This window comes from Colletes latitarsis, chromosome 14 (genome assembly GCF_051014445.1).
Source record: "Colletes latitarsis isolate SP2378_abdomen chromosome 14, iyColLati1, whole genome shotgun sequence".
Classification (NCBI taxonomy): Eukaryota; Metazoa; Arthropoda; class Insecta; order Hymenoptera; family Colletidae; genus Colletes; species Colletes latitarsis.
The window spans coordinates 28,846,675-28,858,529 of record NC_135147.1 but is presented as its reverse complement, the minus strand read 5'-3'; the positions used below and the strand labels follow the sequence as shown (position 1 = coordinate 28,858,529).

At 37.6% G+C, this 11,855-nt stretch overlaps 1 protein-coding gene across 5 annotated transcripts in view; it reads right to left on the bottom strand.

The window, feature by feature from the left end:
- Positions 1 to 122: 122 nt before the first annotated feature.
- LOC143350272 (choline/ethanolamine transporter flvcr2a) overlaps positions 123 to 11,855 on the bottom strand; it is a 39,347-nt gene continuing 27,614 nt past the window's right edge. For 4 of the 5 annotated variants that reach the window (XM_076782265.1, XM_076782264.1, XM_076782263.1 and 1 more), the window contains exons 2-8: positions 7,092 to 7,313; positions 5,966 to 6,190; positions 4,698 to 4,839; positions 4,397 to 4,602; positions 4,188 to 4,291; positions 4,016 to 4,123; positions 123 to 3,865 (exon numbers count right to left, since the gene is read on the bottom strand). In XM_076782265.1, coding sequence (XP_076638380.1) covers positions 3,604 to 3,865; positions 4,016 to 4,123; positions 4,188 to 4,291; positions 4,397 to 4,602; positions 4,698 to 4,839; positions 5,966 to 6,190; positions 7,092 to 7,313 — 1,269 coding nt within the window. In that variant the 3' untranslated portion in view covers positions 123 to 3,603. Of the gene's footprint in view, positions 3,866 to 4,015; positions 4,124 to 4,187; positions 4,292 to 4,396; positions 4,603 to 4,697; positions 4,840 to 5,965; positions 6,191 to 7,091; positions 7,314 to 7,608; positions 7,798 to 11,855 lie in introns of all 5 variants that reach the window. The other variant, XM_076782261.1, reaches the window with a different exon arrangement.

Below are 11,855 nucleotides of genomic sequence, written 5' to 3'. Positions count from 1 at the left end.
CAAACTATTTTAACAAAATTATCAGGTTTATTTGGTATAAGCGAGAAAAACGAAAGAGACAGATCTAGTTAATAGAACAGATTTAATTTTCATTTCGTATGTAAAACAAGACGCGTGGTAAATATTTATTAATTTATTTATTTCTCCATACGTTTCCAACATGGCTACAGGCAAACAACATTATACAGACAGTCGTGAGATTGTCAAATTCTTCAAGCTTTTTAACGTTTTACACATTCAGACAGTTGAATCGCGAATATTGTCAACAATCACAGATACTTTTGTTCTCTGTTTGTCACGTGTTTCCGGCTCGGGGAAACAGCTTTAAAAATAGGCCTACTCTCTGCATCAGACGAGAAGCGAAATACAGGGTGTTCGGCCACCCCTGAGGAAAATTTTAATGGGGGATTCTAGGAGCTAAAATAAGACGAAAATCAAGAATACCAATTTGTTGAATGAAGCTTTGTTAAGAAGTTATTAACGTTTTAACGAAGCCTTAATCAACAAATTGCTATTCTTGATTTTCGCCTTATTTTGGCCCCTAGAATCTCCCATTAAAAATCTCGAAACGTATTACGCAGGGCACTCTGTATACATCGCGTTTCGACAATATATTTACAAAAAACGAAGAGCAACGTGTATGATAAAAATATCGTTCGAAAATGTACAAATTAAAATGAGTGGAAGACCAATGGACTCGTTGGTACAACCGTTCGATTGTAATTTTCGCTTTGTCCTTTACCTTTTCGTACGAATAATTTGAAAAAAAAGGCAGAATGTCTCAGCTCGAAAAAGAAAAGGACAAAGCGTAGATCGAATGTTCACGAATTATACTTCCTCTGCTGTCAATTATGCGTTGTTCAACAAAGTACTATCAACTAACACAGATATGTTTGAACAATACATTGCTGATACAGCAAAATTCGTTAAACGAGATCGTAACTTAATCTGCGATTCTTCATTTTTTAATTTTATCGTAGAAGTTTCAATCTTCATTTATTTTTATTTTTACGAATTAATATTTCTTTCATACGATATTTTCTTTGATTTTCCCTGGAGAGAAGAAATCTTTCTCGCAGATTATTTTACAATACAATTGAATTCGGATTAATGCATTAACACTACATCATTTTAACGTTACATGAAAATATGGTAACTATAGTTTTCATAACATTTGAACTTGGTAGAATTGTACTTCTGTTTCTATTGTCCAACTATCGTTTGCGAAGAATACATTTTTACGTTGTATACGGAAATATAATATATTATTTATATATATATCATTCGATTCTCAGAAAATATATACACATATCCATGCACGTGTCTATACGCAAACATTTAAATCGTTTGTCAACTTTGTCTCGTCTCGTAACAATTAATTGACTAACATTCTCATCATTTTTTCGCGATGATTAACCGTCGAGAGACTAGAGTAATAGAAAATCACGTCTTTTTGGCGTTCGGGAAGTGAGAACTCGAGTCCAATAAGTTCCATAAAAATCGCGACACATTTTTCTCTCCAAATAAAATTCCGTTTAATAAACATTGTCGAATAATGGAATTTTCTAAATAATCTCGTCCACTCTAACGTACCTACACTTGCACAAACTTACAACGTAAAGTAATACTTAGAAAAAAAAAAAAATATGTAATATTAATAATACAAAATAATAAATACTTCAGTGACAGAGAAACACAACACTCTCGACTGTAATTCGTGATTCTGTTGAAGACAATTCTCGTCGAATAACATTTTATGCAAATTGCTACTATACATATAAGAAAAAGAAAACAATTTTAAATATTTCAACTGCTGAAACATGGTCAGGAGGAGTCTCGTAATTTTTAAATACATTTTCTAAAACTTTTAAACCTCTTCCTTTCGTCAGACTTGAGCTCTCAATTCCATCGTACAGGTTTAACTATTTAAATATTTCTCTCGATGGTCTTGAAATAACTACGATTATTTCGCGAATGGCCCCAAACGTTCAGGACTCGTTACGATCTCTATAGGAATATTTTAATTTACAATAATCTCGTTCCTGACACTCGTATACGAAATATACAAATATTGTCCATCTTATCCACACGCGATCGTTGCTAAAAAAATATATCTAAAATAAAATTTGGGTCTGGTCGAATGATATAGTTTATCATTCGAAAGCAAAGTCGGGTTTATCAGAATTTATCGCATACTCGAGACTCGATAATTAAAATCCTGCTCTAACAAAGTGTTTGCATAGTTTAGGCGTTTCTGTGTCGTTCGTATAATTATTTCGAGGGACATGTGGTCCATAAAAATTCCTCTACATCCAATGGTCGATCCTTCTAATTCTAAAGTTGGCCACGAAAAGACGCTTCTTACAATCTATATCCAATTTTGTATTTTGTAAACTTTGCTTTCCTTCGTTTCTCATCAAATTGCATGTTCCTATGAAATTCCACTCTTCGAATCTTCGAACTCTGTAGCAACTCCGTAACAAGAAACGAGCTAGGGACACGTCTTTGGATCCATATAATTATTGGTCGTTGAAAACATTCTCTTTGCAACAATAATTAATCGTAGATAAATTAAACTGGGGAAGCACGATCTCTTTCTGACAACTAGGCTTTCTAAATTTCGAGCATCAAAAGGATCTAGTTGTTCTCTTAAAACGTAATCGTAACAAGTAATAGGTCGATGCTCGGAACACCTTAAAATCTATAAATATTTATTATCTTCGATATCACCGTTTTCTGTTACCCTAAGTCCATTCTGAGTCTTCTCTCGTGTACTGGATTTTATTAAAACGTCTATGATTCAGACTCGAGGCTCGTCTGAATTATCCGAGGCTTCGAAATGCAAGAACTGCATCGAGAAAGTGTCTCTACGCTGATATTTCGCCAAGTAGCTTCATCAGAGTCGGAGCAGACGATAATACTGATGATGCCAACGGTGAAATAAGAGATCCAGAGCGTGGTTTCTACACGAAATCCTCAGATTACGCGAATACTGCGGCCAAGAGTTAGAGGCTCCTCGAGTTACGCGCGTTAAGAAAGACTAGCTAGCTTCGTAGAAAGGCGGAAGATTTATCGTAGATCACATTTGGTCGGTTTTTTCAGCTCAGTGGCCAATCGTGGTTCGATTTGATCAGTTTTAGATCCGGGGGGTGACGAGTTTAGGCAATCAAAATAGATTTGTAAAGATTCTTATCTAGAAACATACGAAAATAATCTTTTCACCTTTTTCCTAGAATTTCTGCTAAAATGTTATTACTATTCCGGGCTTCCTGTGTGTCTGTTCGCTCGAAGATGTCCTTTCTGCTGTCTTGTCAGGATTAGGAGTCTATTAGGATCTGAAAATACATTTTACACCTTGTTTACTGTCGCTTTGAATTCTCGTGAAACTAATTGCCGATGATAATTCGTCTAAATATTGCAAAAGAAAGAAGAAAGAGTATTTCTGACGAACGTTTCGCAACCGGAAGCCTAGAATAATCGTAAAATTAACGCGTGGGGTATTCGACGACTCCCTAACGATTCGTCATTTATCCCTGATGTATCAGTCCTTCGACTCTCGAAGGCTCTTTAATTTTGTAGATCTTCAGCCACGGGCAAGACTGTTTAAAATTTGGCGTTCTGTCTTCGAAGATCGTTGGGAATGATGGTGGTGAGGAATGCTCCGAAGGCCAGGGTGGCGCAGAGGACGATGTTCGCCCAGAAATCGCCCCACAAGTTTAAGAAGTAACCATAGATGATCGTGAAGGTGATTCCAAACACTTGGCAGACAGCGTTCAGCAGACCAGCGGACGTTCCTTCCGGTTCCGGGTACGTCAGCTCGGCGGCGAACTCGAAACCGACTGGCAAGTAGCCAGTCATGAAGAATCTATCAAAAAATTACATTCGCGTTACTTTAATAATTTTATTTAAAGCATCGTTTACAGGGGAAATCTGTTAGCGAGACTTCGAACGTGTGTATTTTAAATTAGAGGCTCCGGTAAATATTTATTTTAACAGTTTAATGTTTCGTACTTACCCCAATATACCAGCTGTTATGTAAAGAATGTATATTTGATTCTCCAGTGTGAACGTGAAGATGATCATGCCGAGGAACGAGAAGAGGTACACCCCCAGAGTGGTCTCTCTGCAAAGTATTTAAAAAAATATATCGAGTATATTTGTCGTGTTGGATTTCTGTAATTACTTACTTGAATTTGTGCGTTTTGTCCAGCACGATACCACACACCACGGAACCCAGCATTCCAGCGCAAATGATGGTCAAGCCTATTCTTCCAGCATCTTTCTCGTGGTGCTGCAAAACGACACAAAGTGAATTAAACAAGAATGAAAAGATCAGAATCAGCGACGGGGATAGAGGTCGATCAGTAATCCGGGTATTACTGGAAATCGCACTTACCGGGAAATGTTGAAGAACGATGGTGTTTAGAAGAGTACTGATGGCGTAGAAAATACCAACATTGATTCCATAACTCAGCAAGAGCAACAAGTAACCAAGGTTGGTGATCAGTTTCTTCACCGATTGCAGGAAATTCTCCGTCGGTTCCGTTTCCCTTTGCACAGCTTGGGCTGGACTCGGTGGCAGCGGTGGTTCTGCTTTGAAAACTGTAAGGAAACAAACAATGCACGGTTAACTTTCATAAGATTGTCGAGACCAATCGTCGAGTTAAGCGTGCATCGTTGCGTTTAAATGCACGTACAGAAAATGATGAGGCACAGAATGATGGTGGAAAAAGCTGCCACGATGTAGAACATGATTTGCAAGCCTCTTCCAACGTCGCTAGGGTCCTCGCTGCTTGGTACCAGCATTGGTGGAAAAAGGAAACCTATGGCTATGCCCAACTGTGAACAATTATGGTTAGATTAGATAGTAGTATGATATTCTTTATTAAATGGTTTCACCAAAGAAAGACCTTAATTTTGATAAACAAGAGATTGATAGGATTCTCGTGCACGTATTTTACCCGAACAACACGAATACGAACGAAATCGTTGACCAGAGAGCGAGTGATGCTCAGCGATCACTATTGTTATTTCGAGGAAGAGATCATTATTCTTTTCAGCCCATCAGAGAGTTCCACTCTCGAGAGTTCCATGACACTGCGTGGTCAAGAAGGTCAACAATCTATTGCACGCTCGCGAGCGCGATTATCACCGCTCGAAGTGATTTAAAAGGTGAAGCTAAACATTGGATTGGAACAATCGGATAAATAATATCGAGGTGGAACAGTGAACATCAATTCGAAATAGATATTTAAATGAACTAGCAAGCGACAGAATTGTGAGCGTAATTTTAATCTGTTTAATAACAGTGTACGGCTGTTTTTGAAAAGAAAGGAGGACATGAAACGTTGTTCGCACCTCGTCTGGATCACGGGGGGTCGACGGGGTGCAGTTTAATGGGGCGTACCGTGAAATATGGCCGTTTAATTCGCTGGATGGGGTCTGCTAGATCCCCCCCTCTATCCCCGTCGCGAAATTAAACGTGGGTGAGCGGTTCCACTCGGTTTCCCACCTAATCACGTAACGGTTTAACTCGCGTACGACCCTGTCTCCATCGAATTAGAATTTTACCCAGCAGGTAGTATCCACTCGAGTTCCACTTACGTATAACCGTGCCCGTTAAACATGATCGACGGGGATGTATGTCGGGAGATCCATTTACTCGGTCCCGTTGTTGGTAATCGCGCACTGGGACTGTCTTTGCAAATATAGACAACGTTAATCGAACTATTCTTCGACTCACGATGGGATCTCGATAGAGTCAAATCTCTGTGGGCTTTATCAATGGGGGTTTAAAATTGCTAATTTCATTTATTTAGAAAATTATAAAATGACTAAAATATGTGAGAGAGGATAGTTTCGTTAAAGTGATCGATTAGGGACAGAAAGGGTTAATAAAAATGACGCGTAGGAGGCCCTTTACAAGAGGTAGACTCTTTGAAAAGCTTTGTAGAAGATCACTGACCTGATTTCCGAAAACGCCGATGCTGCAAGCGCTGCTGACCTGATCTGGACCGAACCAGACAGCCGCCAAACGCGCTGGAACCGACAGTATGAAGGTCTGGCTCACAGCAACTATCGTCTGACCGATAAAAGTGAGCCAGAATAGATTGGGACTCACGCTGAAAGCTTTCACCCATGATCCTAACGTGGTCCCAATCGCTCCTGCCAGAGCTGCATACCTTAGACCCTGAAAATTAAATCACTTCTTAAATGCAACTTCTGTAAAAAGAAATGTCGAGAAACTATCGTTGCAAACAGTTTTTAGTTTTCATCCCTCGATCATTTGGTTGTTCCGTGCTAGGTTTAGATATTGTTAGTTCTAGGTTTAGTCTCGCGGGAAAAGGCTCGATATAGATCGTGTGCTTTTCATTTGAGGTCTTCGAATCCCAAGGGTTGACATTAACGTTTCGAGAAACGACGAAAGTTTCGTCTGTTCGTCGAGTCGAATTAAAAAATCGAATTATCGAACGATTAACTCGACAATTACGTAAAGGGAAGAATGGCTCGAATAAAGTCCAAGAAATATCTTTTTAAATCGAAGTTTATGGCTCTCGAGTGTTTCGTTTGAGAGTCGCGTAAGAGGGAGATCAAAAATGTCGAATGTGCAATTTATTTACCTCTCGATATGTTTTATTGCCACATTCCTCGATTTCTCTTATCAAAAAGCCTTCTAACGCAACGAAATATGTACGCATGTATGGTTTCGCGAGATAGGAGTCGTCTCGATGAGTAATCTGATTAGATTAGGCGCACGATCGAGTTATAATAATTGAGTCGCAGTGTTTACGCTCGAAGACTCGATCTATGATGCATTAATAACAATTATGACGCGTCGTGAAATAAATCTTGTACGTTTGGGGGGTATTTTTAAGCAATTGGATCTTTAAAATATAATTAATGAAATGGGAGCTTCGTAGAGGGTTGTCTTATTTTAAGTATTCTGTAGTTTCTTGACAATTAATTAATTAAATTAACGGAGAATATTTAATTGAGGCGCGTGTGATATTAAATTTAAAATTCGACGACTATGGCCAATAGAACGAGACCATTGTCGTAGACGCTACGATCGTTTTGATTGTTGTACTTACGAATTTGTCGAGTAGATAACTGGCTGGGAATATGAATGGAATGTACGTTATCATAAATATCATGCTGGTCATGTCCACTGCAAAACTGGACACGTTGTAGAACGACGACACGATGTTTGATATGATGCTGTATTGGATCCATTGCATCGCGTTGCTGGCACTGTACAGCACGAAGATCATTAAAATTAGCCATCGTCGCTTGTAGATCTTCGTTTCGACCATCTGCAATCAAACGATCGAACCGGACACGCGTTACTCGACTTCACATTTTCCAATCCAAATCGATCTTTTTATTTAAATTCTCGAATCTGACTTCTCTCACGAGCCTAACATTCCTCAAACTTAACTAACCGAGTACAATCTGGAAGAAAACAGAAACAGAACAGTAACTTCACTGTTTTTTTTTTAAATTTATATCTTCGAAGAAACTTTCGGTACTTTCTTCGTAATCGTGACCCTTCTCTTTTCCAGAAGTTTATTAATGTTTTTTTAAGCTACTCCGTCTCGTTTTTTTCACCTGAGTCGGTTGTACGCTACCACTTTCGATGGCCTTCACGTAATTCGCGGAACTTTTCATCTTTTTTACATCCTGTCCCAGCTCCATAATTCGTTTTAGCAGACCTAACGCTGAAACGATTTGGTTAAATCAATCCTTCGATTTCTTCTTTCTTCTTCGACTTCTCGCGTCTCCTCTTCGGTTGGCTGCCTGAGGAGAGACAAACAAGAAAAGTAGTTCTTCTTTCGAAACCAAGTCGAGCTGCTCTTAATGATTTCGCGAGGCTCGGAGTACCAATTAGCAGCACCTAGAATTTTTTTCGCCGCCATTCGTGGACGACGAATTCGGGCCTACAGAGTAGATAAATTCTTCACGACTGTCCTTCCACATTTTCGTGCAAGGCAACTCGAAAATCAAATTCAAGTCAAACAAAATTGTTCGGAGATTCTTGAGAAATTAATCACGACGACAAACATCGATGAGACAAAATTATTCTTCGTTTTTGGAGAAAGTCAAAGCAAAGAATTCGTTGGGTTACATGTGATCAGCGTGTCTGATCGTGACTCACTGTTTCTACTTGCTCCTGTAAACAGTGGCCGTAGTTTAGTATTGTTTTCCTATTCACGTCGCAATCTTCCAACTAATTCGAGTTAAAATAGATAACATTGTGCTATAATTAATGCTGCAATCATCAATGCAAGTAAGAATAAGGATACTAATTTGTCGATTGAGGCACCGTCGATTGTGCAACCGAAAATAATTTTTCCAGAACGATTTGAAATTAATTTTTTTAATAATTTTTTAACGAAGCCTTAACCAACAAATTGATATTCTTATTTCGGTCTTTAGAGTCTCCCTTTAAAATTTTATTTCACTTTTATTATACTTCATTTTTATTTGAAAATAATTTATTTCACATTTTCGATTCAATTTTGTATCGAAGAATCCCTGTCAATTAATATTATTTTTTGCGTGATATCCCATTTATAAAAATGCATTGGAAAAGTGCAAGGCAATTTGTTAGTACGTGGCTTGGTTTTTCAGAAAATTGACGATGAAGACTCGCCAGTCACGCGTACGAGCGTCTGACTATCGCATTGCTATTTCTACTTGCGTTCGTGTTTATTAATAGCGATTGATTTGTTTTTGATTGATGGATGAAAAAAATTTCATTCCATATTTTCAATTCATTTTTACAAAAAGATGAGATGTAAATATTTTTTAGTAAAGTTTCAACGCATATTTTTATAGACAAATAACTTGTGTTATTGTTTGATTATTTCTATTTCAAACACATGTGTGTGTAGACAGAAACAAGCATAATCTTATTGATTGATTCGTACAATAATGTTATGCAACATGTGCGAAGATTTCGATAAGTATTATCTCACTTACGTTTCTGACCTCACGTCACGTTAATTAGCACAATTTATAATCGGTATTAAAGCCATTACAAGCTATCTAAAGTGTTGACGTATAGAATTTTACTTTGGAGTGAACTGAATTTAATAACCTTTCGATTCTCTGTACTCTCAGCGATGGTCAGTGCATGCCAATTGCAACCATTCTTTGACTTCTGGGTCTCCATTAATCAATCTAGTAATTAATTCATTTTTATCTCCGGTTACTCGATTCTTTCTTCGACTCTCCATCGTCGCGAACAACACAAAATCACAGAAAGTTTCACGATGTTTCACAAAACGTTCAACGATTAAAATCACGTGAAAAAAATATGCAATGTCGTTTTATGGATTCCAATTCTAATATCGTAGAGCGTTTATCCGAATAAACTATTTTTCGATCGACACAATGAGATGGACACTAATCGATTAATAATTCGTCGCTAATCAACACGGTTGTTGACGATCGAGGAAACAGATGCATTCTTTTCAGGAACGACCTTATCATTTCACAGACCATCGTCACACACATTTACACATTCCTACAAAGTGTTAAATCTTCGTGAAATGTGGATATTAATTTTTTTAATGTGAGAAATGAAATGTATTTATCTAGAAGCTCCAGAGGCTATTGATTATACTGGTTTCATTCGATCGAACGAATGTTTTGCAATTTGTATGCATGGGTGAGAAAGTGACATGTTTAAAAAGGTCAAATTGCGAAACGTGGACATAAATTATTGTGATATCAAAGAATAAAAGATGACAAATTCAGTGATTATCCGAGGATACTGGTTTCCGAGCGTTGGTTGCACAATTTGTGTACGCGACGAGCGTTGACACCTTGGAAAAGGTTAAATTGTGAAACGTGGAGTTATTGGAAAACGATATTGCTAGTCGATCATCGAACAAATATTAACGGTTTCCTCTTTTAGCGCTCTCGCGTTAAATATTCTGCAAATTTGTCTAACAGACACGTGATAACAGAACCGTGCTTCGAAGAAAGATGGTCGAGTCCTTGAATCGAAGGATTTTTAAAGGTCGAGATTTTTCCATCGTCGCTGCGGAGGAATTTATAGGAAATCGATGGATGCTCGATCGTAGATTCAATAGGAGTTTCGTCCAGAATTCGAGGTTTTAAGGTCAAGGATTATGGGGTTGGAGAATCGTGTGTATCCGACATGAATACAGAAACCTCGTTTCATTTCCGTTTCACCATTCCCAACGAGTGTTGCGGTTCCATAAATGTTACAACAACTATACTCCTTTATATTTTAGACTCGATAAATCATTTTCAAATAGAATACCCAGTATCGAATCGTTGCAAAAACCTATTTACCTACAGCAGATATCGATTTTATTAATTTTCAATTCGCTCGGTGGTTTCCAAAGGAACACGTTCGATATTTCCGTCTTATACCGTGAAATAAATTTTGCAGACGCAAGGTAGATCCGCAGATTCTCTTCGAAGGAAACTAATAAACGTTCGTCTGTTTTTGAATCTCGATTTAAATATTTGATAATTGCGAAAAAAATTCTGTGTTGTCCTTAGCGATACTTGCTCGGCGATTCGCTTATTTTCGAGGTGGATTTTGCAAGTGACAGTTATTCAAATTGAATTTTAGAACATAGAGGGAATTGTGAGTTATGTAAACTCGTCGGATTACGTCAGATAGGGAAGCTACGTATTTTATATTTTCATGAGGAAAGAACAAAGAAATATTTTTAAGTCTGTTAACGCTGGAATTGCGAGGCCAGACAGCTTTTGAAAAATGTTCCAGGCGTTGCTAATTGGTTGTCACGCGAACAAAACGAACGATAGAGTAATTCCTCCAGTCGTTGCAAGCAGATTGATTTATTCGATCACGTAAATTATGGAAAAGTTTCTTCAGTGATTTTCGTACATGGAAATTCTCGCGAAAAGTTAAAATTAAATGATTGGATTAAAATTTTAGCAAGCAATATTAATTACTCGTACGAAGAACACTGAAGTGGAATTAGAAACTTATGCTCGTGGAACAAAATGGAAGCAAAAAATGTTCAGTTCTCACGAGAACGAGTTTTTCCGGTGCAATATTTCCACTACGTTCGAAATAATTAAAGGATCACCTGTTGACGCGAGATAATCAATGTTCTGAGAGCAAATGTACGTAGAATGCCACATTCGAGTAATAGATAACAAACAATAACTAAGTTTACCAATTAATTTGCAATGTTTATTCGATCGAATCGAGATAAACGTCTTGTCGAACACGAAACTTAATAAAAGTTGTTTATCTTTCATCGTTGCTCGGAAATCTTGATTCGGATAAGAATTTCGTCTATCTCTGAAAGTAATCGATGCCATTTTGAGCGATTCCAAATGAATCTGACCGTCGTCAGTGATTTATCGTCGTTAGAAATTAAACCGTAACGTTTCAACCCTTCGCAGGCCCTCTTTGGATTTAATTTCTCTTCAAAAAGTTTCATAAACAAAGTCAGTGTATGCAGTTTAGTAAACGTAGAGTATCGTAGTTTGCATCTATTTCTCGTTTTCCGTATTTAATCTTACATCTACGAGTTTAATCAACGCGAAGAAACTTTTTGTCATTCCATTGCGGTTTCCTGTATTACGTCTAGCTCAGAAGTTAACGATCCGTATTATGGTCGTAAGTGTATCACATTCTCCACGTTACACCAAAACTTTACCAACATCCGTTTAGATGCAACTTACAATACACTATATTTAGCTAATATTCTACACTGTCTTTGTTTATATAATTCGACACAAACAAATATTTTTGACGGGTATCGAAACATTACGTTTCAGAATCCTTTAATTATTTCGATCGGAGATCGAGAATCGGTGCAACATCGAACGAAAAAAAT